This window comes from Cololabis saira, chromosome 22 (genome assembly GCF_033807715.1).
Source record: "Cololabis saira isolate AMF1-May2022 chromosome 22, fColSai1.1, whole genome shotgun sequence".
Taxonomy (NCBI): Eukaryota; Metazoa; Chordata; class Actinopteri; order Beloniformes; family Belonidae; genus Cololabis; species Cololabis saira.
The window spans coordinates 26,358,219-26,385,444 of NC_084608.1; the positions used below are offsets into that span (position 1 = coordinate 26,358,219).

General features: G+C 43.9%; 1 protein-coding gene across 1 annotated transcript in view; it reads left to right on the plus strand.

Moving 5' to 3' along the window:
• drosha (drosha ribonuclease III) overlaps positions 1-27,226 on the plus strand; it is a 152,320-nt gene that overhangs the window by 123,310 nt on the left and 1,784 nt on the right. Inside the window, 4 exon segments of the mRNA XM_061713722.1 lie at positions 3,619-3,701; positions 6,472-6,575; positions 14,132-14,224; positions 16,172-16,218. Of these exon segments, the coding sequence (XP_061569706.1) occupies positions 3,619-3,701; positions 6,472-6,575; positions 14,132-14,224; positions 16,172-16,218 (327 nt within the window).

The following is a 27,226-nucleotide window of genomic DNA, read 5'->3' on the forward strand; positions in this document are numbered from 1 at the left end:
TTCTGACTTTTTTCTCAGAATTCTGAGATTAAAGTCAGAATTCTGACTTTTTTCTCAGAATTCTGACTTTTTTCTCAGAATTCTGAGATTAAAGTCAGAATTCTGACTTTTTTCTCAGAATTCTGACTTTTTTCTCAGAATTCTTTTTATTTTTTTTAAGTGGCCCTAATACTCTTCCGTAGGTATGGACATAAGGTTTTCAAAAACCACCGCAAACAAATTGGGACGCCCCCTAGTGGCCGGTTTGCAGAAAATTCAAAATGGCTCCCGCCGAAAAGACCAAAGGTCATTCTCAGCTTCTCTTAGTCCTAGATTGTTGTATATTGTCACTTTCTCTACTTTTTTGGTGCTAGGAATTCAAATCTGAGATAGATTTCCTATTTCAAGGTCATGTTGAAAGTGAAATTTAATTTTCAAGGTCATTTTTTGCACAAAAAACTCCATATCTCTAGAATTAAGTCACATAGAAAGATTATATAGGGCATTAGACCCATATTTTCACCCCCAAGGAATGCAATTTTCTGTTTATTGGACAGGCCACTATCACTGTAGTGTCAATCTCATTGGGTGAGCATTGTGGCCTTCATTCAGGCTTAAGATTAACTCAATTTCAGAACAAAGCCACAATGAAAGCATGATCTTTGGGAAAACAAAACAAAAAAAAAACTGTCCGTGTCTCTGAAACAAAGTCACATAGAAAAATTAAAGTCTAAAACTAGACTAAAATGGTCCTGGACAATTCTGACTAAAATAAGACTAAAATGACTTAATCGACTAAAACTTGACACAACTCAAAGGAGAATGAACGTGACTTAAACTAAAATGATAGCTGGACCCAAAGACTAGACTAAAACTAAAATTGAAACAGGCTGACAAAGAAAACACTACGTGTACGTAGACGGTTCCTATATAACAGCTAGAATACTGCAGGATGCATCCCTCTTAACTTAGCCTGACCGGAGACCCCCAGACCTCCCTCTCCGCCTCTTCTGGGGTTGTTCAAAAAGAAGGTGGAAACATTACTTAAGTGGTTATTACCTCCATGAGCCGTTCACACGGCCGCGGCGCGTCCAGCGGTGACACCTCCACCGCTCTGATGAGCACTCAGAAGTGTCTTAAGAACAGCCTGCGGCCTGGGAGGTTATCTGAAGCATCATAAAAGTGCTAACTGAATATAGAGCCGGCATATACTCTCGAGAAGTGGGCCGGCCGGCCCTGCGTCTGATTACACTAGTAGAAAAATAAGATCAATAGCAATAAGAGCCAGAGTACTGTTCTCCAGGGACGGAGTAGCCTGTACCTGGCGGTTACGTTTGGATAAATACAGCTTAACAAGTACAGTATTAAATGTGACTAGGAACGGGTCTCGGTTCAGGCTGGGAGGCCGGGGTTCACTTGATCGGCTTTATTAAGTGTCAGCAGAGGTTTCATCACAGTGTGGGGCCCGGCAGGATCCACTGGGCCCTCAAAAACTCAGAAAACTTGCTGTAACGTTGTAGCTGCTGTGTGACGACAGATAACAAGCAAAAAACACAAATCAGCTGAACATTATCTCCTGCCAACACGAGAATTTATTGTGCACTTCGAAATGTTGAAATGTGCAGAAAAAAGTCGAAATGTTCAGATTAATGTTGAAATACAATTTCAAGAATAAAGTCGAAATTTCGTCTTTTTTTCTCAACATTTCAACTTTATTCACAAAATTTTTACTTTTTTCTCAACATTTCGACTTTTTTCTCGAAGTGCATAATGGAAAAACATTTTATTTTTATTTTTCTCCTGCATGGCCCTAATACTCTTCCGTATATATCAAATAAAGCTGATATAGCAAATAAATTCTTCAAAAAAGATCTCCGACTCCACCTTTAACTCTCATTTGGCCCAAATAGCATAATGGAAGCTGTTTTTTGTTACTTCTTAATTTTCTGGACCAGAAAAACAGCTTTAACCCATAAAACCAAACTCCAACACTTCTTAAAATGGTCATATGTTGAGCCTTTAAGTCACAGATGGTTTCGACGGAGAGACAGGGGAGAAACGCTACAACAGAAGCTCCTTAAAGTAATGGTATGTTTTACTCTAAAACGCCTTCAGCATCAATGCAGAAAGTTACGTCTGGATGTTGAAGCGACACATGCTGCCTTCAGGATGAAACCAAATCCTGCTCACATCACAAACACACGGCTGTGGAGGAACAGCTTGGTGGTTTCCTCCTCCCTCCCATACTGTCCCAACCTCTTCCAGTTTTGGGTGGGAGATGTTCACCTCCAAAGCCGGGTATTGATCAGTGCCGTAATGGATCGCTCCTGTTTAGTCACCTATGCCTCTCCATCAGTCCACCGAGGGATAAAACGTCTCCTTCACTTTAGACTTTATGCCAGATATTTTTGGTTTTGTGCCCGCGATGGGGAAGAAAAGAGCATTGTGTCCGTCCAGATTGATATCGACGGAGTGGAAGCGAAGAATAAACTAAAAGATGCAGAGTGAAGTAAACAAATCTGGAGTGGATATGTAGGAGGACAGATGAGCAGACACGGTGTTTAGTTCTTTTTCATGCAGTTATACTAATGCTGAAAGGTTTGTGTTTGTATCTAACTGTCTTTTATAGTAGTTTTCAACACGTTATGTTTTTATATCCAAATTCCACCCTGCAGAAAAAAAAATCACTCTCCATGCAGAGAGATGCTGAATATTAGAATTTCTTTGAAAGCATTGCTTTTTACATATTTAACATGACACTTTTATATTATTAAATGTGTGTTTATCCTAATTTTTCACAAACAGATTGACGTAGAATTGTCAAATTGGTTTGATTCACCGCACGAATCGGCACATATTACTTTTGTAATACTGTATTTGACCCGGTTTTTGTACATTTTGACCGTATAGAAACGTAATTCTTGCCATTTTCAGAATGAGATGTGTACATGCTGTACTCTACTGCCCTTACTTTTTAACAACTTGTGCTTTTTATTATTTTACCTCTTTTCTTTTAATTTTATTTAATTTTATTTGTTATTTACTGTTTAATTGTGTCCTGCCGCTTTTAATGTTGATGTAAAGCACTTTGAATTGCCTTGTGTTGAATTGTGCTATATAAATAAACTTGCATTGCCACAGTAAACACAAAAGGTTGTGATCACATGGACTGACGGGGAGGAAGAAGGGAATAAACCGCTCCATGGTGACGGTGTAGAAGGGAGAAACAAATAAAGCAGAGGTGGCCAGCCTGTGCTCGGGGTCAGCTTTCATTAGACAGACCCTGATTTATGAAAAACAAAATAACACATTTGATTTTCAAATGATCCTCAAAGTTTAGGCCGGAGCAGAGTTGACGACACGGGGGGAAAAACAGGCTTCAAATGTTTGAGGCCCGGTCGGACTGCGGTTACTCCGGTTTCATCTCAGAGATGTCACCTGAGCTCCGTGTGGCCCTCGCTGCCCTCGCTTTCCTGCTGGAAAGTAAAGAGTAGGACGCCGCAGGGCCATGACAGTCCTCCCTCTGTGTTCCTGAGGTTTTAGTCCCTTTTATTTACCTGAGAAGGAAGAATAAAGCAGATCCTTGCAGTACTTGGTGTTTCATAAGGGCTCTCTCTCTCTTTTCTCCTCTCATTGCAGCTTTCATCGCCGCCCTGTACATTGATAAAGACCTGGAGTACGTGCACACCTTCATGAACGTCTGCTTCTTCCCTCGGCTGAAGGTGAGCACCTATTGACGGCTAACCCCGCCACTTGCACCTGTGATCAATGAGCCGGCGAGCGGCGGGCTAATGGCCGGGGGCCCCGGATCGATGCGGGTCCTCGAGTGGCTCTCCACCGCTCTCACAATAGCGCCTGGAATCAAGGGGGTGCTAACGCGGCTCGTCAGTGTGCTCAGCATTGATCTGAGAAGTGCTCGGATTGCTAAGTCAAGTGGGCTTCGGTCGGGGCTCCCGCGGCCAGAAGTGAGCGGCTTTTTATCCTCGAGTTTTTTCAGGAGACCTGCAGCTGCTAACACAGCTGCCGGCCTATAATTTGAAAATTGGGTTTAGACTAAAAACCTAACGTTGGCTTGACGTCTAATTACAGTAAGGTAACGTGGACTAGATGTTGGATGATGGTTCATAATTAGTTATCTAACGATGTCTGATGTTGCAACCCGTATCCAACCAAGAACCGACTTTAACGTGTCTGAACGGTCCGAGCATCAGTCAAGCGGAGCAGCTTCATCGCTACCAAAGTCACTAAAACATTTTGACAGATTTCTGAGTCCAGACTACCACATTAAACTGGTTTGAAGTCAGTATCACAACAACATTCATACATAAGGGTCACCTGATTGTAGGGATACTGCTGATTTTTGAGGAAAATCAAGGATTTTAAGTGCCTTATCGTGTGGTAAATTCAGTATTATTATTATTATTATTATTTTATTAATATTATTGCTGTTTTTTGTTTTTATATTTCCACAAAGAATGATGAGCCCTTATTTATTTTTCAAAAGATAAAAATAAGAGTAGAGTCATACATTTGTGGTGAATTTGGAACCAAATGGATTTATCGTGGGTCTGCAAATTCTTCAAAATGCGTCAAATTCAAGACGTTTAACTTTTTGCAGGAAATTAGACTTGAGAGAACAACATTGTATTCTACTGATGCGAGAACATTTCGACAGTGATATATTCCCCTTGAATCTGAGTATTTTTGCAGGCGCTGGCACCGATGGAGGTTTCTTAAACCAGGATTTAGCTCTAGATTACAGCCTTGTCTGCAGCCAGTGATGGATTGTTGTTTCCAACCGCGTTTTAAAGCGTTCATTTGTTAGGGACACCTGTTTTTAGGGTCTTTTTATACATGAACAAAACCACAGAGGCCACAAAGCTTATTTTGCACTTCATCATATCCATATCCGGCCTACAATCACACACACACACACACACTTGTGTGCTCGCTAGCCACCCAGCGTGGACCTCTCCTTGTGAAGCTGCTGCAGTGCTCTGATATGCCATGCTAATTGCTGTCTTGGTGAGCCTCTCCGGGGAGGATCCCCCCCGCTCCGGAGGAGCCGGGCTTCGCGTCACGGTCCCTGCAAGAGAGAGCACCTCATTTCCACTTCCAAGAAAAGAAAAAGTTGTGAAACAGCCCAGCACGTCTCCTCGCATCGCCGTCTGGAAACACGGCGCTGCACACTGTGCTGCTTCATCCAATTTAGATGGAAATACAGGGTCTAAACCGGGGACGTAAACGCTCCCCCTCGCCCGTGTTTCACTGCACACGTGGGGCGGCCCGAACCTCAAAACATCCGAATTCCTCGGCTTCAGGGTAGCGCGAGCGTGGATCCCCCCCAGAGACGGGGGAAAGTGGTACCAGGAAGGCAGGCAGCGGCGGAGACGGAGGCTCGGGAGGCAGCAAAGCGAGAGTGGGGAAGCTGGAGCGGCACAAGCAGGAGCACTCTTTGTAGAAAATTAATAGGAGCAGACAGTTCTGGAGTCAAAGTCGGCCTTTTTATGACAAGGCTGCTTCCCCGTTAATGGAAGAGCTTTTAGAAGTCCCCCTTGGATAAGAGAAATGTATCAGGGCTGCACACCTGGGAGACTCCCAGGCGCTCTTTATTTCTGGCCCAGGATTGGCTTTTGTCTTAAGTAGCCTGTGATTTGTACTCGCCGCGAAGACTCAGATGGAGAGCCGGTCTGAGCGAGAGCAAATAAGTGAGTCCAACAGGAGAGTAAAAGCACGGAGACGGCAGAATGAAATAAAAGCAGGAGCGGTTTGAGCCGCTGCTCATTTTCTTCTCTTCACCATGTTTCTGGTTCTTTAACCCTTTAAGACCGGCTGGAGCGCTGGCGCTCCCGTTTGCATATTGATTTTTCAAAATGTACAATTACAACCAAATAAAACAGAGCAATAATTGTTTTTGCATGTTAAACAGGAAGAGTTTCACTTACATATCCTGCATTTAGTGTCCCAGAGTTTTAATCCATTAAATCGTTTGGAAAAATCAAATAATGGTATAAATGGTTTTCCTGTGAGCAAAGTTTTGGAGCTGAGATCATCGCCGGATGAAGACGCGATTCTAAACGCAATATATAAAATGATATATCTCAAAAACTAAAGCATGAATTCATTCCAGATAAATATCCTGTGGTTTGAAAGACTTCTGTGTTACTGTTTTCCATTGACAGTTTTGAGGGATCTAGTTATGGGAGATCTGTATTTGGAAAAATACGTGTAAAATTAAAAAACGATTAACATTTTTTTGGTAGTTATTTGAACTTTTTAGCCATCTATTTAGTTAATATGGACTTGTAACATCCAGACTATTAAAGATTGGCTTATATGGGTTGTTTTGATGCATAGCAAATAAAAATACTCCATAAAATGGCAGTATAGCATGCAGAAATGTAAAATATGTTTGTTCTATGATAGGTCATAAAGGGTTAAAATATAAAAATGGGTAAAGAGGATGAAAAGATGTGTGTGTTTGTGTTGCAGGAGTTCATCCTGAACCAGGACTGGAACGACCCCAAGTCGCAGCTGCAGCAGTGCTGTTTGACCCTGAGAACCGAGGGCAAGGAGCCCGACATCCCTCTGTACAAGTAAGACCCCAGAGAGCCGAGGCTGTCATCGTCCAGCACTCATCCTCCCGGCCCCGGGACGGGATGTAGAGAAAGAAAAGAGAGAGAAACAGGCTACAGAAATACACTCAGCATTGCAGCTGCATCAGACCAACCTACAGTCTGATTTACATGCTTCATGTTCGATTAATGGCCGTCTTTTAGATCAAATTCATCCACTTTCTAATTCACGTGTAAAAGCAGGTTAGAAAGAGGACGCTAGACTTTGATGTGCTGACTGACAGGAAACCTGAGAGCTGTCAGTCGGCGGGATGAAAGCAGCTCTGGAGCTGAATCAGCAGCGTAATCCAGCGTAGGACCGGGGGGAAAACTCCGTCATCGCTGAGCCGAGCCGCCTTCAGTACAGGTGGCGGTTCACGTGGAAGCTTAGCTGATACTAAAATCAGGTATCGGGATGGTGATGCAACTTTCCACAGAGGAAAGTCTTCAAAGTTTCCTTCTTAGCTGAGAGACGAGGCCAGCAGATCTCAGTCTGACTGAAGAGTCTCCTGGCTGCTTCCTGGATGTCCAAGTTCAAGAGTTGAAGTTATCAAAACGTCCAAGAGATCTGGATAAAGTTCAACTGTACTTTCCCAAAGAGGAACCTGATTCAAGCACAGGAAGGAAACGACGAAAACCTGTGATACGAATAAAATCACCTGAGAGTACGAAATGAACTGAACCAAATAGGTCCAGTGTGTCTGAAAAGGAGCTGCAGACCATCAGGTGTGTGATAAACCATGATAAACCGTATATAAAGCTAAACAAAACCGTCTTATTAGTCAAACTTCATTCAACTGATTCACTATAACTCAGAATATTGTTCAGTTGTAACAAAAACAGAAAAATAAACTCATTTTTAATCATTCGTCTTCCACAAATCCACCAATCAAAAGTGTAGGAGGTTAGTGTCGTACTACGTCCTGTTCCCTCATTGGTTCACCGTTGCCAGCGATAGCAGACAGCTGAAGTTAGTGTGGGATTGGAACAACGTTGTATTCCAACATTTAATTATAATTGGATTATGATACAGATTCCAAATTGGGTTTGATAAAAACCTAACGTTGGCTTGACGTCTAATTACAGTAAGGTAACATGGACTAGATGTTGGATGATGATTGTTAACCAGCGCTACATAATTTTTTATCTAACATTACAACCCGTATCCAACTGAGGACCAACTTTAATGTGTCTGAACGGTCGACTGTCGGTCAAGCAGAGCGGTTTCGTTGTTTCCAAAGTTACTAAAACTGCACTATTTTTGATCACAGTGTACCTCATAAAACTGGTCCGAGGTCAGTAAGCACAATAAGAATTCATACATAATAATAGTAATTATAATAATAATACATTTCATTTGTTAGGCAGGCGCACTGCTGATTTTTGAGGAAAATTAAGGATTTGAATTGCCTTATAGTGCGGAAAATATGGTATTTTATTTATATTATTGCTGTTTTTGAAAAGATGAAAAATAAGAGTAAATTCATACATTTGTGGTGAATGTGGAACCAAATTGATTTTTTTTATTTATTCATTGTGGGTTTGCAAATTCTTCCAAATTCAAGACGTTAAGCAACTTTTTGCAGGTGATATATTCCCCTTGAATCTGAGTATTTTTACAGGTGCTGGCACCACTGAAGTATCTTAAACCAGGATTAAAACTCTAGATTACAGCCTTGTCTGCTGCCAGTGATGGATTATTGTTTCCAGCCGCGTTTTTAAAGCGTTCATTTGTTAGGGACACCTGTTTTTAGGGTCTTTTTATACATGGTTTTAGACCAAAACCACAGAGACCACAAAGCTTATTTAGCACTTCATCATATCCAGTGATCTCTTTGGGAACGACGAGGATGGATAGGGTCGGGAGGAGCAGCGTATGGCGGAGGCTTTAGAGGGACTGAGATGGTTCGGACATTGACAGAGGAGGAATGGTGAATACATCAGTGGAGGGATGATGAGGTTGAAGCTGCCAGGAGGAAGAACCTGGAGGAGATTTATGGGTGTAGCGCAGCTCGTTGGTGTGAGGGACGAGGATGGAGACGGATGGTGGGCCCTGATGGGGACAGCCGGCAGGAAAAGAGCACCGTTCATCCTGAAATCACACAACAGCAAACCAACGCAGGTGTCATCGTGTTAAATGGGAAATCAGGAAACGTCTTGCTCGCGATGCCGCTCTGATCCCGTCGTTGAATTTCAACCGTTCAGGTCCTCGTTTCGTTAACTAATGGCACTTTTCCACTAGTACCTACTCAGCCTGACTGGACTTGCCTCTGTTTGGTTCTTTCCCACTAGGGGTCTAACGTGCCGAGTAGATACTTTTCTGTATCTATTCTGCTGAGGTTCTAAGCGGCTGAGTCGGCTGTATCTGACGTCATCACACTACAGGCCACCGATTGGTCGGGGGGTTGGAGTCAGACGTCTGAGTCAGGATGTGACATCAGAGAAGAGCAACTCTGACGGCTTCTTGTTCCTTCTATTTGACCAGTAAAAGTCTGTTTCATGATCCAACTCTGAGGTGCAGATGTTCATAAACCTGGTGGCTGAGGAGAGAATTAAAAAGGGATCTAGACGGGCGATAAGGAACAACCAGATCTACCAGGAGCTCTGTCACTTCATAGCTGCTCGCGGCTACCAACGGACTTTTCAGCAGCGCAGAGACGAACTAACAAAAAAAAAAGTGTCGCCGCTTGAAGCTTCTCTCACTCTCATTTTTTAACTTGATATGGAACACAAGCCACAGACCCAGCAGCACATACATCATCTCCTCCAGGTTCTACATCTTTAGTGCTGTCGTCCTCTTCGTTTAAATCACACAATCAAATACGTCACAGCAGCTTCGTTCCAACCTCCTACTTCTGCTCCAGCTGCTGAATTGTTATGGAAAAGAAACCAGGCCGAGTTGAGATGAGTAGAGCCGAGTAGGTGCTAGTGGAAAAGTTCCATAAGTAGCTCGTTAGATTCATTAGTTGAGCACCAAACATCTCCGGGATGGCGTTCCCGTCTCCTTCAGTCTGGGTGGCTGACCTGAGATCTGCTCTGCTGCTGTTGGTCGGCTGAAAAAACACTAATTAGGGTTCAAAATGCCAATAAAGCAGCATATTTCATGCCTGCCATGACTACGGTATTATTTCTGTCCTAGTAAATCCTCTGAAGTCTCAGACCTCCGCAGAATAAAGTAAGACAGCAAACATCAGCTGATGGTTTTACGTTTCCGTCATAAATAAAGTTAAAGCTGCAGATGTGACGGGAGCTGCGCTCATTTATCTCCCCGTGAACTAAACAGTAAGTGTTCATCATTCCTTACTCGTCTTTTTTAAAAACCCTTAAAATGAATAATTCAGCTGAAAATCGGAAAACTAACTCGGCCCGTGTAAAAGTGGATGTACGTTTATAAATAATTCTCCCGTCTTTCTAATATTTGGGATTTCTGCACCAGATAGACTCGTCTTGTGGTAAAAAAAGATAAAAACTAGTTAGAATTGACAGAAGATCCAACTTACTTAAGAACCTTCATCCATATGTAGATTTCTCTTTCACATATTTGAGCTTCTGATTATAGTTTAGCTGTTTTTTATCTATTTTCTGGTCGGCGCTCGTGAGATTCGAGTGTTTGTGAACCTGTTTCAAGTGTTTGTTTCAACTTCTCTCGGTTTAGCTTCCCAAAGAGGGACTCGTACCGGCCGAGCGGCTCGGGCTCAGGCGTGCTGTTTTCTGGCGAAGGTCTCTGTTGTTGTGATGAATAAACAAGCCCACGGAGACCTCCTGCTCGGGGACAAAAGCCGAGGAGCAAGTGTCACTTGATAGACCGCTCCGGAGAGCTGGCGCGATGCGCCGCGTTTGTCACCATGGTTACTGACAGTTTCCTCAGGAAGAAAAAACAAACAAACTAACATGAAAAATCAGAAAGATGGCAGGCTGAGGCGCCAGGTCCAGATCCTCTCCTCCGTTTATTTACCTGAATGTCTTCTCTGTTTGTTATTCTCCGTGGCCAGCCAGAGGTGATTTTTGACACGGTTTCCGACGCTGCAGACTCCGACACTGCAATCAACACTTCTCCGAGCGCGTGGACGGGGAGCTAATGTGCTGCCCGGCTGCCCTGAATGCCAACGATACCTGGATACAGACCACATGTACACAACACTCCTCCCAGGTGGAGACACCAGTCTGGTCTTCATGGGTCTCAATACTCGACTAATACCAGCTCAGATGAGCCACATATCACTTCTTTCATCATGCCCTTTTATTATTAAAAAATGAGGCCAAGAACAATCATACGGGCAAAACTAAGTACCCACTTCCTGCTTGAACAGGATTTAACTTCATCAGCCCGTCTGCAGACCTTCGTGAAAGCAGTTTCTGTCAAAGCAGGGAAAGACATAAGCAGGGGTTTTATGGCACTTTTCCACTAGAACCTACTCGGCTCTACTCATCTCAACTCGGCCTGGTTTCTTTTCCATAACAATCCAGCACCTGCAGCAGAAGTAGGAGGTTGGAGAGAAGCTGCTGTGACGTATTTGATTGTGTGATCTAAACGAAGAAGACAACAACACTAAAGATGTAGAACCTGGAGGAGATGATAAATGTGCTGCTGGGTCTGTGGCTTGTGTTCGATACCAAGTTAAAAAATTAGAGAGAAACTTCAAGCGGCAACACTTTTTTTTTTGTTAGTTTGTCTCGGCGCTGCTGAAAAGTCAGCTAGAGCCACGAGCAGCTATGAAGTGACAGAGTTCCTGGTAGATCTGGTCGTTCCTTATCTCCCGTCTAGATCCCTTTTTAATTCTCTCCTCAGCACCAGGTTTATGAACATCTGCACCTCAGAGTTGGATCATGAAACAGACTTCTGCTGCTGTTGCTGGTGGAATAAAATGAACAAGAAGCCGTCAGAGTCGCTCTTTCTCTGATGTCACATCCTGACTCAGGCGTCTGACTCCAACCCCCCGACCAATCGGTGGCCTGTAGTGTGATGACGTCAGATACAGCCGACTCAGCCGCTTAGAACCTCGGCAGAGTAGATACAGAAAAGTATCTACTCGGCACGTTAGACCCCTAGTGGGAAAGAACCAAACCGAGGCAAGGCGAGTTGAGTCGGGCTGAGTAGGTACTAGTGGAAAAGCACCATTAGAGAAGCCGTGGTTGCTGCACGACAATCTGACGAGGGTTATGAAAGAAGTTGAGTGATGTACAGTGAGAGGGATGATTCTCAGGTGGAAGATTGGAGAAATACGGAGCCCAAGAGGTCCGTCTCAGAGCTATCAGGCAGGGCCGAGCATATAAAACAAAAAAAAGACCAGTTGTCGTTTTTGGGAGGATGGCCAGGAGAAGATCTAGTGTGTCTGCAAAAAAAAAAAAAAAAAAATGGAAGCGCAAGGATTCTGGGACATTTTCCTGGAGAAATATGGAAGCCAAAGTTGCTATCAGGCCGGACTGAGCATGTTAAAGAGTCCATGAATTCACAATTAACAAAAAAAAAGACATCATTGGTTTCTGGAAAGACCGCCAGGTGAAGGTCTAGTGTGTCTGAAAAGGAGCTGGAGTTTGCAAAACTGCCTCGAAACAAGTTGCAAGGTTTCTGGGAGGTTTTCCTGCAGACAGGTGGGTAGTTGGGGTTTAAGGTGTGAGCACGGCAGTGGAGGGATGCTGATGTGGGACCTGGACACCCTGCAGTCACTGGATCCATCATCAAATCCGTCAGAACCAGGACCCGAGGCACCGGGGGAAACGATTTTCTCCTTCTTGCCTTCAACAATAAAAGATAACGAGACGATGAAAAACCTTTTATGTTGCCTCCTTTTAAGAGCCGTGAGACTGAGAGAGCCACTCTTAATTTTAGCGGGTGAACGGCGAGTGTGTCGCTCCCGCGAGGGCCGTTGCTGCTTGATTTGTTCGGGTTCGATGAATCCCCGATAATGCTGACCCCCTAAGAGGTGACCCGACCCCGGCGGGTCGATGAGCCGGGACCGCTCTGCCTTTTACTGCCTCTCACGCAGCGGTCGTTGGCGTCCAAGCCATCGGAAATTTGTTGACAAGCGTCATGAGACGAGACTGTGAGTCAGAATAAATGACCACGAGAGGCAAGAAAGGACGATTTTCTCCCGTTTCCTTAAGCGGTGTGATAATTCCAGGCGACGCCCTTCACCCCGGGCCGAAAATGGCGGGAAAAAGAGAAAAATGCATCGTATTTGCTTCCTCATTTGTACGTGAGAAAAGCTGCATTATTGATAGTGTCATAAGTGACCACGTTGCATTAAAAAAGCATGGAGTTATTTTCTATATAATACGCATATAATTGCAGGCTGATTTTTTTGAAGTGTCTTAAATAGCTTAAAGAGCTTATTAAAAGCATTGATTTAGGGGAAAATGGTGCTAACAATTAAGTTTTTCGTTAAAGTCAGCAATTTACCAGGAACTAATTTACTAATTTAACGTCATTAAAGGGCAAAAAAATCCTCTCCAAAAAAAAAACTGCTGTAAAAAAGACATTACAGATTAAAATTGTTTGTTTTGTTGTCAAATCTGTCAACTTCAGTCCTAATAACAATGACCTGATAAAGAATCATTTAAATCATTTTAACCCTTTAAATACCAACTTATTAAAGAGTCGATGCCCTTATGAACAAAAACAAACGAAGTTATTTTCCATATAATTGCTGGCTTTAGATTGATTGATTGATTGATTGATTGATATCTTTTATTTCGAACATAAGCACAAAAAAATAGCGTCATGACACAAGAGTGTGAGTCAGCGTAAATGACCACGAGAGGCAGGAAAAAGGACGTCGAGATCGGGCCGAAAACGGCGGGAAAAAGAGAAAAAGGCGTCGTATTTTCTTCCTCATTTGTACGTGAGAAAAGCTGCATTATTGATAAAAGTGTCATAAGTGACCACGTTGCATTAAAAATGGATCTCTCTCCTGAAATAAGTAAATTGTCTGTGAATAATTCAGGCGGCTCGCAGCTTGAGGCTGGGATGTTTATGCTAATGTTAGCATTTCAAACAACTGTCCCTGCAGGAATGAGGCGCCGCTGACAGCTTGCTTTATTTATTTTTTTGTCCCTTTCTTCTAAACGAGGTACATCTGTTAATTAGCGCGGCGAGATGAGGCTCTGCGTCGTCATCCTGCTCACATTTCCGCGGCTTTTCTTGTCGCTCATCCTCCTCGTGCTCCGAAGACTCGCGGGCCACTCGTTCTTTTATTTGAGCTCCTTTCTCAACACGTCATTTATTTATTTATTTCTGCGCGTGTTTGATACCAAACACAGCTCTCGGTGTCTGAAGATGAGTGCGGGGACTTTGGGAGGCTTTAAAAGTTGTTTATACGTCCCTGAGATGGCATCTGTGCTCCCAAAGCGTGCCAGTGAATCAAAGAGCCGCTCCTCGCCTCTCAGACACTTAACTCAAATTGTGTTTGTGCCAATTGAAAACTTGCTTTAACCTCCTTTTGTTGTTTCTCAGAAGAGCGGCGTCCCTGAGAGTCCTCGTGTCTCCTCCTGGGCTGCTGCTGTTGTTGTTTCTCACCTTCCTGTGTTGATGTGTGCAGGACGCTGCAGACGGTGGGGCCCTCGCACGCCCGCACCTACACGGTGGCCGTGTACTTCAAAGGGGAGCGGATCGGCTGCGGAAAAGGCCCCAGGTGAGTGAGACCCGGCTCGTACCGGGCGCTCTGCTCCTCCATGAGCAGCTAATGGGCCGGAGAGTAATGGCTCCGCTTTATTGATGGTGTTTATTGCAGCAATTAAGCTCTCGCCGGCCGGTTCTGGTGGGACCGGCATTATGCAGAATAAAAATGAATCGATTCATTATCGATCTGACGTAAAGTGTGTTATGGAAATATCGCTTCCTCCAGAGACGAGCACTTGCAGAGGCGACGCCACGTCCAGTGCTGGTTGGAGCGTACATGCATGCAGGCTTTAACCCTTGAAGGGCATCACAGACTTTTTTTAGTCCTCTCCGGCGTTTTTTGGCCCCCTTTTTCGTCATTTTTCCTCGTTAAAGTTTCTCGTTAATGTCAACAATTCACCAGGAACAAATGTATGACCTTGTCAAGGTCATTAGAGGACAAAAAAGCCAAAGAAACAGCTGTTAAAGACATTATTGATTCAAACTGTTTTTTTTTTTTTGTCAAATCTGTCAACTGTCAATCCGTCTTAATAAAAATGACCAGATAAAGATCATTTATATCATTTTAACCCTTTAAATACCAACGAGTCAATGTTCTTATGAACAAAAAACCTCCAACAAAATTGTTATTTTCTATATAATATGCATATAATTACATGCTGGATTTTTTTTTAAAGTGTCTTAAATACCTTAAAAAGCTTAGTAAAAGCATTGATTTTTCGTTGAAAATGGTGCAAATCTAACAATTAAGTTTCTCGTTAAAGTCAAGAATTCACCAGGAAAGAATTTATGACCTTGTCAATGTCATTAGAGGACAAAAAAGCAAAAAAAAAAAAAACTGCTGTAAAAGACATTACATGTAAAAAAAAAATAGTCACCTGATTTACTTTTTTTTTTGGTCAAATCCGTCACAAAAAAATAAATAAAACAGCAGAACAATAAATTGATAACATAAAGAAAAACAATAATCACTAAATGATAAATGTACCATTGTAAACAAAGTAGATGAGAATTAATAAATATAATAAAGTGTTCTGCCTAAAGTCTTTAACTGTCGTAAATATAGCAACGGTTGGTAAAAGCATTGATTTTGATGAAAATGGTGCAATCTAAGAAGAAACATGTAACATTTCTATTGGTTTTTTTTTACACCAAAACGAAATCCTACAGTGACAGAATGTATCATTATGTTGTGTAAAAGCTGTCAGATTAAGAAAAATAGGGTTTTAATGGGACTCAACGGGACTTTTTCTGTCTTATAATTACCGGAGAGGGAAGTAACTCTTAAATCTGACTCATTTTACTGATATTTCATGTATTTAAGGCTTATTAAAATAAGAAAACCCCGAACCCTCCAACATGAGTGGCCACTCTTGGTGCCGAGTTGCTCACCTTTCTAGCGTCGTCACATTGCGGCGTGAGCGGGCCTTTCCGGGTTGGAGAGGTAGGCGACGAAGCTCCCGCTGAGCCGAGTAACAAATGAAACCCAAATCCATCAAACATATCTCACCCCCCCCACCGACTTGAAAGAGCTCCGTTTCTCACTCTAAGCTGGCGATAACTTTGTCCCCCTTTCCGCAGGATCTCTGACAGCTTACTGTTTTTGTATTTACATGACTTAAGCTCCCCGCCACCTCCGCCGCCGGGCTGCGATCACACATCACAGCGCGTGTTCGCGGGGACGGCGAGGTGCCGGCGTAAACACTGGCCGCCGCACCGCCGCAAATAAGCTTACCTTTTTGAAATGCGAGCTCGGCGTTACCTGTGATTGTTAGGCGAGAGGGCGCTCGGAATAAATATAATGCACTTTCGATAATCCTCTCCTCTCAACGCCGGCCTGTTTTCCTTTCTTTGACTGGATTCCTAAAAGAGGGGACATTTTGAATGCTAAAGTTGTTTTTCTTCCTCTCTTTCTGCTTCTGTCTCTCTCTTTTATTTATAAAAAATACCTCTAATCTAGCATCCAACAGGCTGAAATGGGAGCTGCGATGGATGCACTCGAAAAATGTGAGTTGTTCACCAACACAAACACACACACACTTTCACACTTTCAAGCCTCGTCTCGACTCGACTGCGAGGGTTCGGTAGGCAGGATCGCTGGCAGAGCGCGGCCCGTTGGCTGCGACATACAGGACATTAGGCTTTTTGAAGTGCGAGCCCAGAGCGGCGACGGGGCCTCGCCAGAACTGGAGAACCAATCCAACGAGGACGGTGAATCCGAGCCTCCTCCAGCGTGTCCATCATCCCGGGGGAGCGCCGGAAGTTTCCGTGGAGAGCCGTGCAAAGTTGGTGTGTTTTTCCCGGCGTTTCGGAGCCCTTTAACTCTGATGTGCTCGGCGCTGCTCTTCAGATTTGAAGGAGGGAGCCTGATGCGTCCCCCACGCGCCGCTTTAACTCCTCGCCTGTTTTTCATCTTGTTATTGTCTCTTCATCAACCGGCACTTAAGGAGAATAGATGGTGGTTTTTAGGCATTTACAGTGTCTCATTCACTGCCAAGTAAAAAAATACAATTACAGTGCTCTCAGAAACGCATCCACCAGCCATTACCATCATCTCCCAGCCGCCGCTTTTATTCTCCTTCAGTGGATCTGTATGTGGGTGCATAATACCCCCGTATTACACGGCGTGTGTTTGTTCCTGCAGGAGAAAGTTTTGGACTGAATTCTCCAGCTTTCTGCATTAATCAAATGTGCAATTTGTTCTTTACTTCGCTAATTAGTTGGAGGTGAGCACAAGCGGCGCGGCCCGTGGAACCAGCAGAGGGCAGGGAGGTCAAACTTTGATTTGGTTCGCCCTCATAAACGAGGCCTCGGGCCGCCGGTGATTGATACTGTCTGTGCGCTCGGGCTTCGGCTTTCTGCGAAACATTAACGCAAAGCTGTTATTATTTAAAGCAATTCATTCAGTCTCTTTCTGACTCTCTTCTTTTCTCCTCCTCATCTCCCTCCCTTCTTATCAGGGGACGTAGTTCAGTGCACACACTCTATCTCCACTGTCTTCCTTCCTCCCTTAATTCCTCCCATTTCCTCTCCCCAGTGTACTCCTCTGTCACCATGATTGATAGATGCTCATTGCTAGTAAATGAACATTTCCCCCCTCATAAATTGCTGTTTCATGTGACTAGATTAGCGATGCCTTTTAAAAGGTCAGTTAATTTAAAATCCTCTCTTCAAGTCCTCCTCCTTTTGGTGGGAAACGCGTCTAGCTGAAGGGCTTTGTTTGACTTTGTAATGCCGCCTGATTTGCAATTTACCTTCCCACTCAAAGTGTTGCTTGGTTTTTCTTTTCTTTCTATTTATTTTGCCTAAGGTGGGTGAATTTGACGAGCTTCAAAGTTGGAATCTGGTGCTCTTCTTTCAAGTATTCAGTTGCAATTTGCAGTTTCACCACTAGGTGTCACTAAAACCTGCACAATGATTCTTGAAAATGTGGCTGAAGACTTGGAAGGATCTTTTGCAAATGCACTTTTCCATTTGGTGCACAATTGATTTCAGATTCAGAATAACATGTAAAATCTCTTCTTTCAAGTATTCAGTTGAAATTTGCCGTTTCACCACTAGGTGTCACTAAAACCTGCACACCAATAGAGGGAAGTGCATGACGTCACAGATGCGACTTCACAGCGGGTTATGCCCACTGAGTGGCAGAAAGACTGAGTGGCAGAAAGACTGAGTGGCAGAAAGACTGAGTGGCAGCGTAAACTTTCAGTTTGAGCAACTAGAAAACATCTAAAATGGGAAAGAGCTGTTGTGGGATCGACTGTTCTCATAGGTTTAGCAAGAAATCGGGGTTATCGTTTTACAGACTGCCGAAAAATAAGCTTAAGAGAGACAAATGGATCGCTGCAATTCACAGAAACAACTGGATTCCAGGCACCGAAACCTGGATTTGTGGTTCCCATTTTGTATCAGGAAATGTTGGATTTTTGGGTAGCTAACGTTAAACGGTCAAATCATAAAATTCGGTGTCCTCATCACTTTAATTTCTACAACAAATTCTGCCTTGAAGTCGGACCAAGCGTCAAGACTTTTGTAAGCCTTCAAGCTTTACTTCATGTATTTCCCCGGCGTAGAAATTAAGTATATATAAATATCAGGAAACTCCATTCGTGGCCAAATATTATTGTCCATGGACCACTGGTTGTTCAGGTAACTGTACGGGTCACTGTCAAGTCCAACTGTCTTTAATTTAAGCCGATAATCGGCTGTTGTCCCGTCTTCTCCACTAGTTGCAGCCATTTTTGCTGATGTTTTGCCACTCTGTGCGAGTAAGGGGCCTGGTCCAGTGGGGAAGTGACGTCAATGCAGACCCTCTATTCTGGAAAATATCTTAAGATCTTCTCAAAACACGACATCACGATACGCTTGAAAACCAGAAACACCTCAGTCAAACACACAAACAGAAACCAGGCAGTCAAGTTTTAACTTTAAACCCCACCATCATGCATCTCAGGGATAAGAGACAATGTTAAGACCAGTAAAGTCCACGTTCTTGATGGAAAGGAATGAAAGAAACATCTGTCAGAGAAGGATCTCAGGTCTCACCCAACCGACGACCGCAGTGCAGCTTTGAGGTCATGACGTTTGCTCTCTTACCGCCTGTAGCTCATCTCCCTGAAGGGAATCTAGATATTTGGTTTGTTCAAGACACGTTGACCATTGATAACGGCTCTATGACGAGTTTGAGTGACGAGATAATCTGCTGTTGGAGGGCTCTGTAAATGGTAAAGTGCACCTACATTGTGTATCTGAAAGAGCTGCTAGATGACTAACCGGATAAAAAGACTAATGACCCTCAGGGAGAGGTGAGAAAGTGCGTTTGAGCTGAACGCTAACTATTCGCCAGTCGGAACAGAAACCTTTCGACTGAGAGCGGAAATATATCTCCCAGAAGCAAAAAAAGGACACAGAGCACTTCCCACTCGAGCATTTAGGCTTTTAGTAAACGTTTCTTTTAATGCTTTGAAAAGTCTCACTGCCAGACTGACCCGAGTCAACTCCCCTTTTTTATTTGGTTTCTTGAAGTCTCAGCGTTGATCCAGAAGACATCCTCGATTCAGACTGTTGGACCAAAACACACGGGGCTCCGGTGACCTGCAGAGGTCGGGGATTTGTTGCTCCAGAAGTTTATAAGAACTCAACACCAGCATGTCTGAGCAGAGGAAGCCTGGTGGAAACCTGAAAATATTAACGATGCTGGACGAGCGGCGCGGTGGGCGGAGCTAATAAAACAGCTCATTTTGTCTCTTGTTTTAAGGCTTAAAATGTCACATATTTTAAACTTTATGGCTCCAGAGTTCAGGTCGTGTTGGCATCTAGTTGCATAAGTTACTAATTGACCCTTTGTCAGCCTTCTGATTGGTCCCGGACTGACCAATCAGAAAAATCATCGCTATATCCGGTCTATCCGGTTAAACTAAACAGCCGTCTCTCTCGTTCACATGAGTGGAAAAAGCATAGTTTTTACTTGTCTTGTATCAACATTTAAATCACTGGATTATTTTATTTAAACTTTGTATTAAGAAAAAGGAACAGGCGTATTTTTATAGAAATCCGATCCGTACCGCCAAAACAAAGTCGGCTTGGCAGCAGCTACAACTCCTAGCTACAACCGCGAAAGCGTTTATTTATTCATCTTAAAGTGGTTAAGCGGTCGTAAAAGTGACACCCGCTACCCAGAGAGAATCACAGGAATACATTTAATTCCAAAACCAACGCTAAATTCCGAAAAAATGTCTGTTTTGGATAAAGCTATGTGGACGGCCGGACTCCCAGTTCAACCCTTCCTCCATACTCAGCTAAACTAACCAAAATATCTTGTTTTTCGCCAAAAACCTCACATTTTTTTCCTTTTTATTTATATCTAGTTGCTTTTGATTTTCTTTGGTACATTAATTAGAAATAACGTGAAGTAAAACCCTGTATTTACATGGAAGTGGACGGGAGAGATGACAGTTTTGTCTCACCTAGCAACGGGGGCGGGGTCAATTGCAACAAACTCGATCTCCCCCACTCACCTCCTCCCGGTGAGGATGCAAAAAAACCAACCAGTCATTAAAGTCCCACTCTTGAGCCAGGTTTGTCCCTTGTGGGCCTCTGTACTCACGTAGCTGGAGGAAGAGGAAGAAATTTCAGTCACTGATGCACCAGATTCCTTGTTTTTATCCAGTTTCACACGAGCAACAAACATGGTTCAGAGCATTAACCTGCATTTCTGTCAGCGGCCCACCCTAAATGCTCGGCGCCGCCATTATCGGCCTCGCTGGGGGTTTTGAGAATCCATTTAGACAAATTAGTGGGTAATGATATCAGACAAAGGGAGACGCTGGACGTGGTTGTTCTTCTCATTTTGGAAGCGATAGGGCTCATTATTTAGAGGTCAAATTCTTTTAAATGAAAAATAGCCGGCTAATATATTCCTTTTATTAGTTTTTATTCAAAGGTCGAGCCCACATTCATCACTTTGATGCTCCAACTCTCACCGAGGATCGGGGTTTCTGTTAATCCATTGTTGTACCTCTTCCCGTTGAAATAAATAGCAAGGTCAGTCGGGGAGGTTCAAACCCGCCTTTGAAGGGTTGGCGAGCTCCAGTAATGAGACCTGCAGAACCGCCTGACGCATCGGCTGCTATCGGAGCCGCATTGTCTCCAGTGTGATTGTCGAAGGGCCTCGCTTCATTTGTTCGCATAGCAAGACTAATCAAAGACATTAGCCCCGGTGTCATGTCGTTCGTCATTGATTGTCTTAGCGGGCCTCGCCGCGGCGCGGGCTACACCATCACTCCTCGTGTTCAACAGCCCTACCTCGTGTTACCGTCTGATGGAAAGTACCTCCCCGCTACGTGTCAGAATTCATCTCCATGTTTTATTTAGAGCCTCCTCCGGCATCAGCAGCAACTCGGGGCGGGATTGAGCTTCCCGTCTCGGCTGCAGAGTTTTTCCTGGCTGACAGGATCGGCGGCTCCGGCGATGTCGGAGAGGTGAGAGACACGGTTTCAGCCAGACAGCTCAGAGCTCATTAAAGAGAACCGGGCCCCGCGTCCGCTGGTGGCTCGGCCCCGATCCACGTTTCACTGCTTGACGGTCGGCGTTCTTGACAGTCTCCTGCCTGTGTCTGTCGAGGCAGAATTAAATGTTAACCGCGGCCCCGGACCGGGAGGAACATGAGTGCAAACAAATGGAGCTGCGAGCAGCCGGGCCGGCGGGGGGAAGTCGAGGCGGCGGAGCCTCGCGAGCTCCCTGCACCGACGGGTCTGAGGCAGCATCAAAAATACATGGAAACGGCTTACCATTTATCATTCATCCTCACAGATGGAAGACCCCCCCTCCCCTCCAGCTGCTTGTTTCTCAAACAATGCAGTACGTGTTTGAAAGAGCCTCCGTTGGGCTCGTCGCTGGAAGGGAACTGCATTCTCCGCTCAGCTCTTTTTAAACCCCTTAATCTCCCTGATGAAAGTACAGTATGCAGACTCTCACTTCTGCGGCTCCAGTGTTTCTGTTTGCCCGTCGGCACGGCAACAAAATCCCCGCATCAGCACCACTGTGGACGGATGCGGAGCAAGTGAGCTCGGGCTGAGAACACAGAAGAGTTCCTGATCTGCTCGGAAACCGCCAGGTTCCCAGGTCCAAACCATCACACTTCCACCGCCGTGCTCCACAATGAGTATTTAGGGGACGTTTAAGGTTTTTTTTGTAGTTTTTTTTTATTAATATTTTTGCGACAGAACAAATATATCATCACAAAATGATAAATATAAATGATGTTTACTGTCCTCTTTTAAATGAAAAAATATACAAGAAGCAAAAAAAAGACAAAAACAAATATGTGCCTTACATCTAATCATCTTGAGCCTGTTGCTAGGTCGGACAAACTGTCATCTCCCCTTTTCACTCCCATTGTAAAAACGGGGTTTTAAATCACTTTATTTCTAATTAATGTCCCAAACAAAATCAACAACAACTATATAAAAATAAAAAAGGAACCCTTTGGGTATCATTAAAAAAAACCAACAGGTTTTTGGCTAAAACAAGACCTTTTTTATTAGTTTAGCTAATCAGACATCTTCCGAACAGCTTTTAATGTGTGCTTTGTTTCTAATCCTTTATCTTATCTTTTATCTCTTATCTTTTTTTATCCTGTAGTTTTTAATTTTAATTTTCTTGCTCTCGATGTTTTATCTTTGTCTGTGAAGCGTCTTTGAGATCTTTTAAAAGCGCTATATAAATAAAATTGATGATTATTTTTTATTTACATCTTTTATTTGACCCTTAAATTTACCAATCACTTCTATTACATCAGGTGCCACATAATTAATCAGACATTCCCTCTATTAATGTTGAAAAAGAGCCCCAAACTTGGTTGAAGATCTCCTCTCTCCCCATTACTCTGTAAGTGAGCCATTCAAACGCAGCCATTCTAGACATTAGTTCAATCCCTTCCTTAAAACTACACATAGCAGACGACTTCCAGTGTCTCAAGATTATTCTACGTCCTGTTGTAGTTGCCAAACGTACCCGTAATCTCTGTCTTCCAGTCAGAGTGATATTGTCCGGCTACAAACCCAAAATACACAGAGCTGGGGATTTAACGAGATGTACTTGGAACACTTCATTTAAGATGGTAACAACCCCTTCCCACAGGTGTTCATTTTCCTCACAAGAATAGACGTTTAAGGTTTTAATAAACGGCCAAGCACCTCCACCATGGTCTTTTTTCATGTAGATCTTTGTTCCCACCATCCAGTGCCCCTATCCTGGATTTCAAGGCCGCGGCGTCCGTCCTTGAGAGGAGCAGATAGGAAACCCGGGCTGAGCTCTCTGCGTCAGCATGTTCAGTATTCAAAGGTGCTTTTCTGCAGATCACCGGACGACTCTGAATTCTCCGTATGCTCCGCAGCGCTGAGTGGAGATTGAAACCGAAGGCCTGGCGTACGCCGCCGCTAACACCTTCTCCAGCGATCGCCCTTGTGCTTGGCATGTTAAACAATGTAAATGGCCCCAAGCTTTTCCTTTTTTCTTCTTCTTTTCTTTCCTCTTGAGCGGTTCATTCTCAAGTCATCTCCCGTGGAAAAGTGCCGGCGATTTCCATATTTTAACCGTAATATGTAGTTTTCCCTCCCAAAGCCTGTTCTAAGTCTTGCTTACTCTCCGAGAGAAACACCGTTTCCGTGTGACTTCATGTGTGTTTCCCTCCTCGGTGTGTTTCTTTCTGCAGAATTTATTTTTCACTTGATCTCTCCCTGTTTTTTAATGGGATACTGCTGTTATCGTACACTTCTCCTCTCTTTTGCCATAATGACAAATTAGAGTGTCGGAAGAGGAAGAATACATTATCCTTTTCCCTCCACCAGGCAGATGCATATTATATGTAAATTGCACTTTTTGGCTGTGTTTCATATTCCATAGGAGGCTCTTGAATTTTGATTACATGAAAAGGTTGCAGACAAACAAAGCACTATCCGGCAGCCGGTGGACGACCGGCTGAAAAATGTGTTTCTGGAGCCAAAGCTGCGCCCAATTACAGCTCAGCCCTTGAACGGTTATGCTAAAATGTAGCTCGCAGACTCCCGGAGCTCAAGCTGACGTCTGTAAAATGTTTACTGTCAACATTCAGGGGCTTTAAAAGCAGGTAGCTTGAAACCTGCCCGCGAGACGCTGAGGACGGAGATTTATTTGTTGGCTCTCGTGTGGAAAGGTGACTTAAACTTACTTTACCTGCTTAGCTGTCACGTTGCTTTTTTAAAGCAGGCAGATCACAAATATTTTAAAACGTGAAACCGTCCTCGGAACTACGTTTCTGGCCGGTTTGCAATCATGGGAAAAATCTGCCGTGGTCGTAGATCTCGCGGTGAGACAGGAGCAAAGACGAGCTGCGATAGATGGAGATCCTACGACTTTTTTTCAGTGCATTTTCACTTCAACTTCATCCCGCCGCATCAGGATGTAACTTACATGAGACGGTTCTCCTGGGTAAGACGCATTCTACCGTAGAACCTCCAAAAAGTCCCAATTTGGAGCCGGTCACAATTATCCGTCACATTAAAAAAAAAAATTCTACCGTATGCAAATATAGCTAATATACCTAAACACAAACAAATAACCTTGAAGGGATTGAAAAGTGTGTGTGACCTCACTGATGACATTTTATGAAGTTGAGCAGCTCGTGTATCAAAGAGAGCCATTTCAGCACCATGGACAGCAACACCTGCTTCTCACAAGAAATATGATGTTCAAATTAAGTTAAATGTAGTTTGATATGCAAAACAGTGGAGAAGCAGCGGTTAGAGAATCTGGCGTGGAAAGCAGAAGAGTGAGAGAGTGGGAAAAAGAATAAAACCAAACTCAAAGAGTTAGCTACGGAAAACAGCAAGCGGGAGTAGTGTTGTTTTTGTCAGCCTGTTTCAGTTTTAGTTTTAGTCTAGTCTTTGGGTCAAGCTATCATTTTAGTTTTTATTAGTTTTAGTCATGTTCATTCTCCTTTTATTCGTGTCAAGTTTCAGTCGACTAAATGCCTGACCATTTTAGTCTAATTTTAGTCAAAGATTGTATTTAGCCAAACCCATTTCACATTTCAAACAAGGTCAAACATCTTATTATTATATTATTGTCACCTTATAGAATCAAGAATACATTCATTCCAGATACAGAAGACTCTAATTTGAGTTTACAACATATTTATTTTTTCCTGTGATTTTGTGGCTGCAACCCCCCACCCGTGAAGGATGAAACGAGTGATGGGGAAAGAGTTGTATCAGACCTCCAGGAATGACCGCCGTGGTCGTGTTGTAGCTCCGTTAGAGCTCGGCCTTCGTTGTGGTGCTGATGCGGCACCTGTACGCATCACACACGAGGAGTCGGTGCCCAAAGTTCAGTTTTTCCACCTACATAGAATAGTTTCAAACATGCAGGATGATGGGCAGGATGAATTCTTTTCCCAGGTCATGTAAGTTTCCTCGTCTGCAGCTTGTTTCCAGTTGGAGGTCAGGACAGTTCATGGAACCTGGTTCTGTCAATCATAATACACCTGAAACCGCAGGAAACCCCACGAGATAATCTGCAAAAGCCGATCAAGGGATTGTCAGAATTAGAGCGTTTGGACCAAACTGGCCCTGATTATCCGCCAGCATGTCGCCCACTCCAGTTCGTAGCAGCACATCAAGAACAAACCAATGATTCCCTCGCTCCAGAACCGCTCCAGCCCAGACCTGAAGTTCTGTTCTATCCAGTCTCTGGACAAATGTCATAATTAAATGTTCTTATCTGATGGTAACAGTAACGGTTGTTAGGTTTGTTAGTTTCAGAGCAAACTGAAGTACAAGAGATTATTATTCAGGAAGGAAGCTGCAGACGTGTCCCAGTATCCAGCTATTCTTCCTAATTTCTGATCATAGATTCAGGATTTGTGGTCATTTACTTTGTGTAAAAAAAATCAGAGAAATTTGTTATTTTCCTTCCGTATTCAGAGCTTCAGTCCTCGTACTTCAGCTCTTATTTCCAGCACATGCCCAACGACCCAAACAGAACCATCAGGGTTTTCTTCCTGTTTTGGTCGGACCTCAAAGGGCCGTCTGCGACCAGAGGCTAATCCGCGCTCAGCGTGCGCCGTCATGGCTGTCGCACGCGCCTCGGTGCCAGGCGGAGCAAACGCTCACCACAGAACCGGTTTCACCAAACAGGACGGATCTGATGCTGATTTATGAGTTGGTTGTTTTTAGAGCCTGATCAAGACCCGATGTCCGACTCAGAACTGCTGGTTTAGAGCCGTCGGACCACCGGAGTTTGTTTGCGTGTGAAAACCCACGCAGCGCCGCCCCGAGGGCCCGCGGGCCGACCGCCACCCTCACCCAGCCGTTTCTGGGGAACATGTATTCCTCTGATTCTCTGAATATTTTAATCCAGTTATGCATCATACATGATGAAATCCCCCGATTCTTTGAGACGCACCGCTCTGGAATTGCTTCTTGCCCACGCTGCGTTCACAGAGTAGTGAACCCGTCTGTATTCCTGAGTCACTCCGCTGCTCTCGGAGGCTTTTTATTTTTATTTTTAGTTACAGTCGTGCAAAAGTTGGAACCTGATCTTGTCATGCTGGCTGGGTTTTTGGCTGATTGTTAAAAAAAAAAAAAAAAAAATCCCCTCAGCCAAAACCTCAGCGCTGATATTTTGGTGTTTTCCTGGTCTGGAGCGTTAATCCAATGCTGAGAGGGAAAGACATCAGCAACAGTCAGCAGCATTTAGTTCAACGCTCTGCAGCAGGAAGGATCATTCAGAGAGTCAACTTTAGTTTGTTGATGCTCTGAGGAACAAAAACCAAAAGACTCACATCTACACGCTTTCTGGTAACTGAGCAGGTTAGTTATTAAAGAACAATCAGATGGAGATGCATCAGTTTGTTGTTCTGCTCAGAAACAGCATGGAAGCTGACGTGGGGTTGAAAGAAAAACACTCCTGGAACAAAGAGACAAAAGCTGAGCTGCTCTTACGTCAGTATTTCAGCCGGCAGCGGAGGAGTAACGATCGGTTCAGCCGCCGCAGGACCCGCTACTTATTTACGGGTTTTATTTTGCCCTCTTTGTCTCGGTTTAATCTCTTTTCATGCTTCTGTCTCTGAATCTAAATAAGTTTGATTCAAAGGCTCCTCGATGAGACAGAAGACGCTCGTCTCTGATGCTTTAGTTCCCCCTTCTTGGGGAAGGAACTTGTTTTTAGAAAAGAAAAACATCTTCCCAATGTGCTGGTTTTGTTACCGTTGGATCGCCCGCCGCTACTTCCTCGTGACACATGATGTGCAGGAACCACATTATTATTTTAGTCTTTTAGACAAGTAAAGGGACGTCGGATCCCCTCTGGAGGCCCCCCGGTGCCGGGACGTCCTGAAATGATCGGGACGTTCAGAATCCTCTGAGCTCTGCAGGATCTGTGAAGGAGCTTGTTTCTCACGTTAAAGTTTGACATCCAGAGAGCCGAGGCTTCATGGCCCAGCGAGGCGGTTGGAGACCGGGGTTTCCTTCACCCT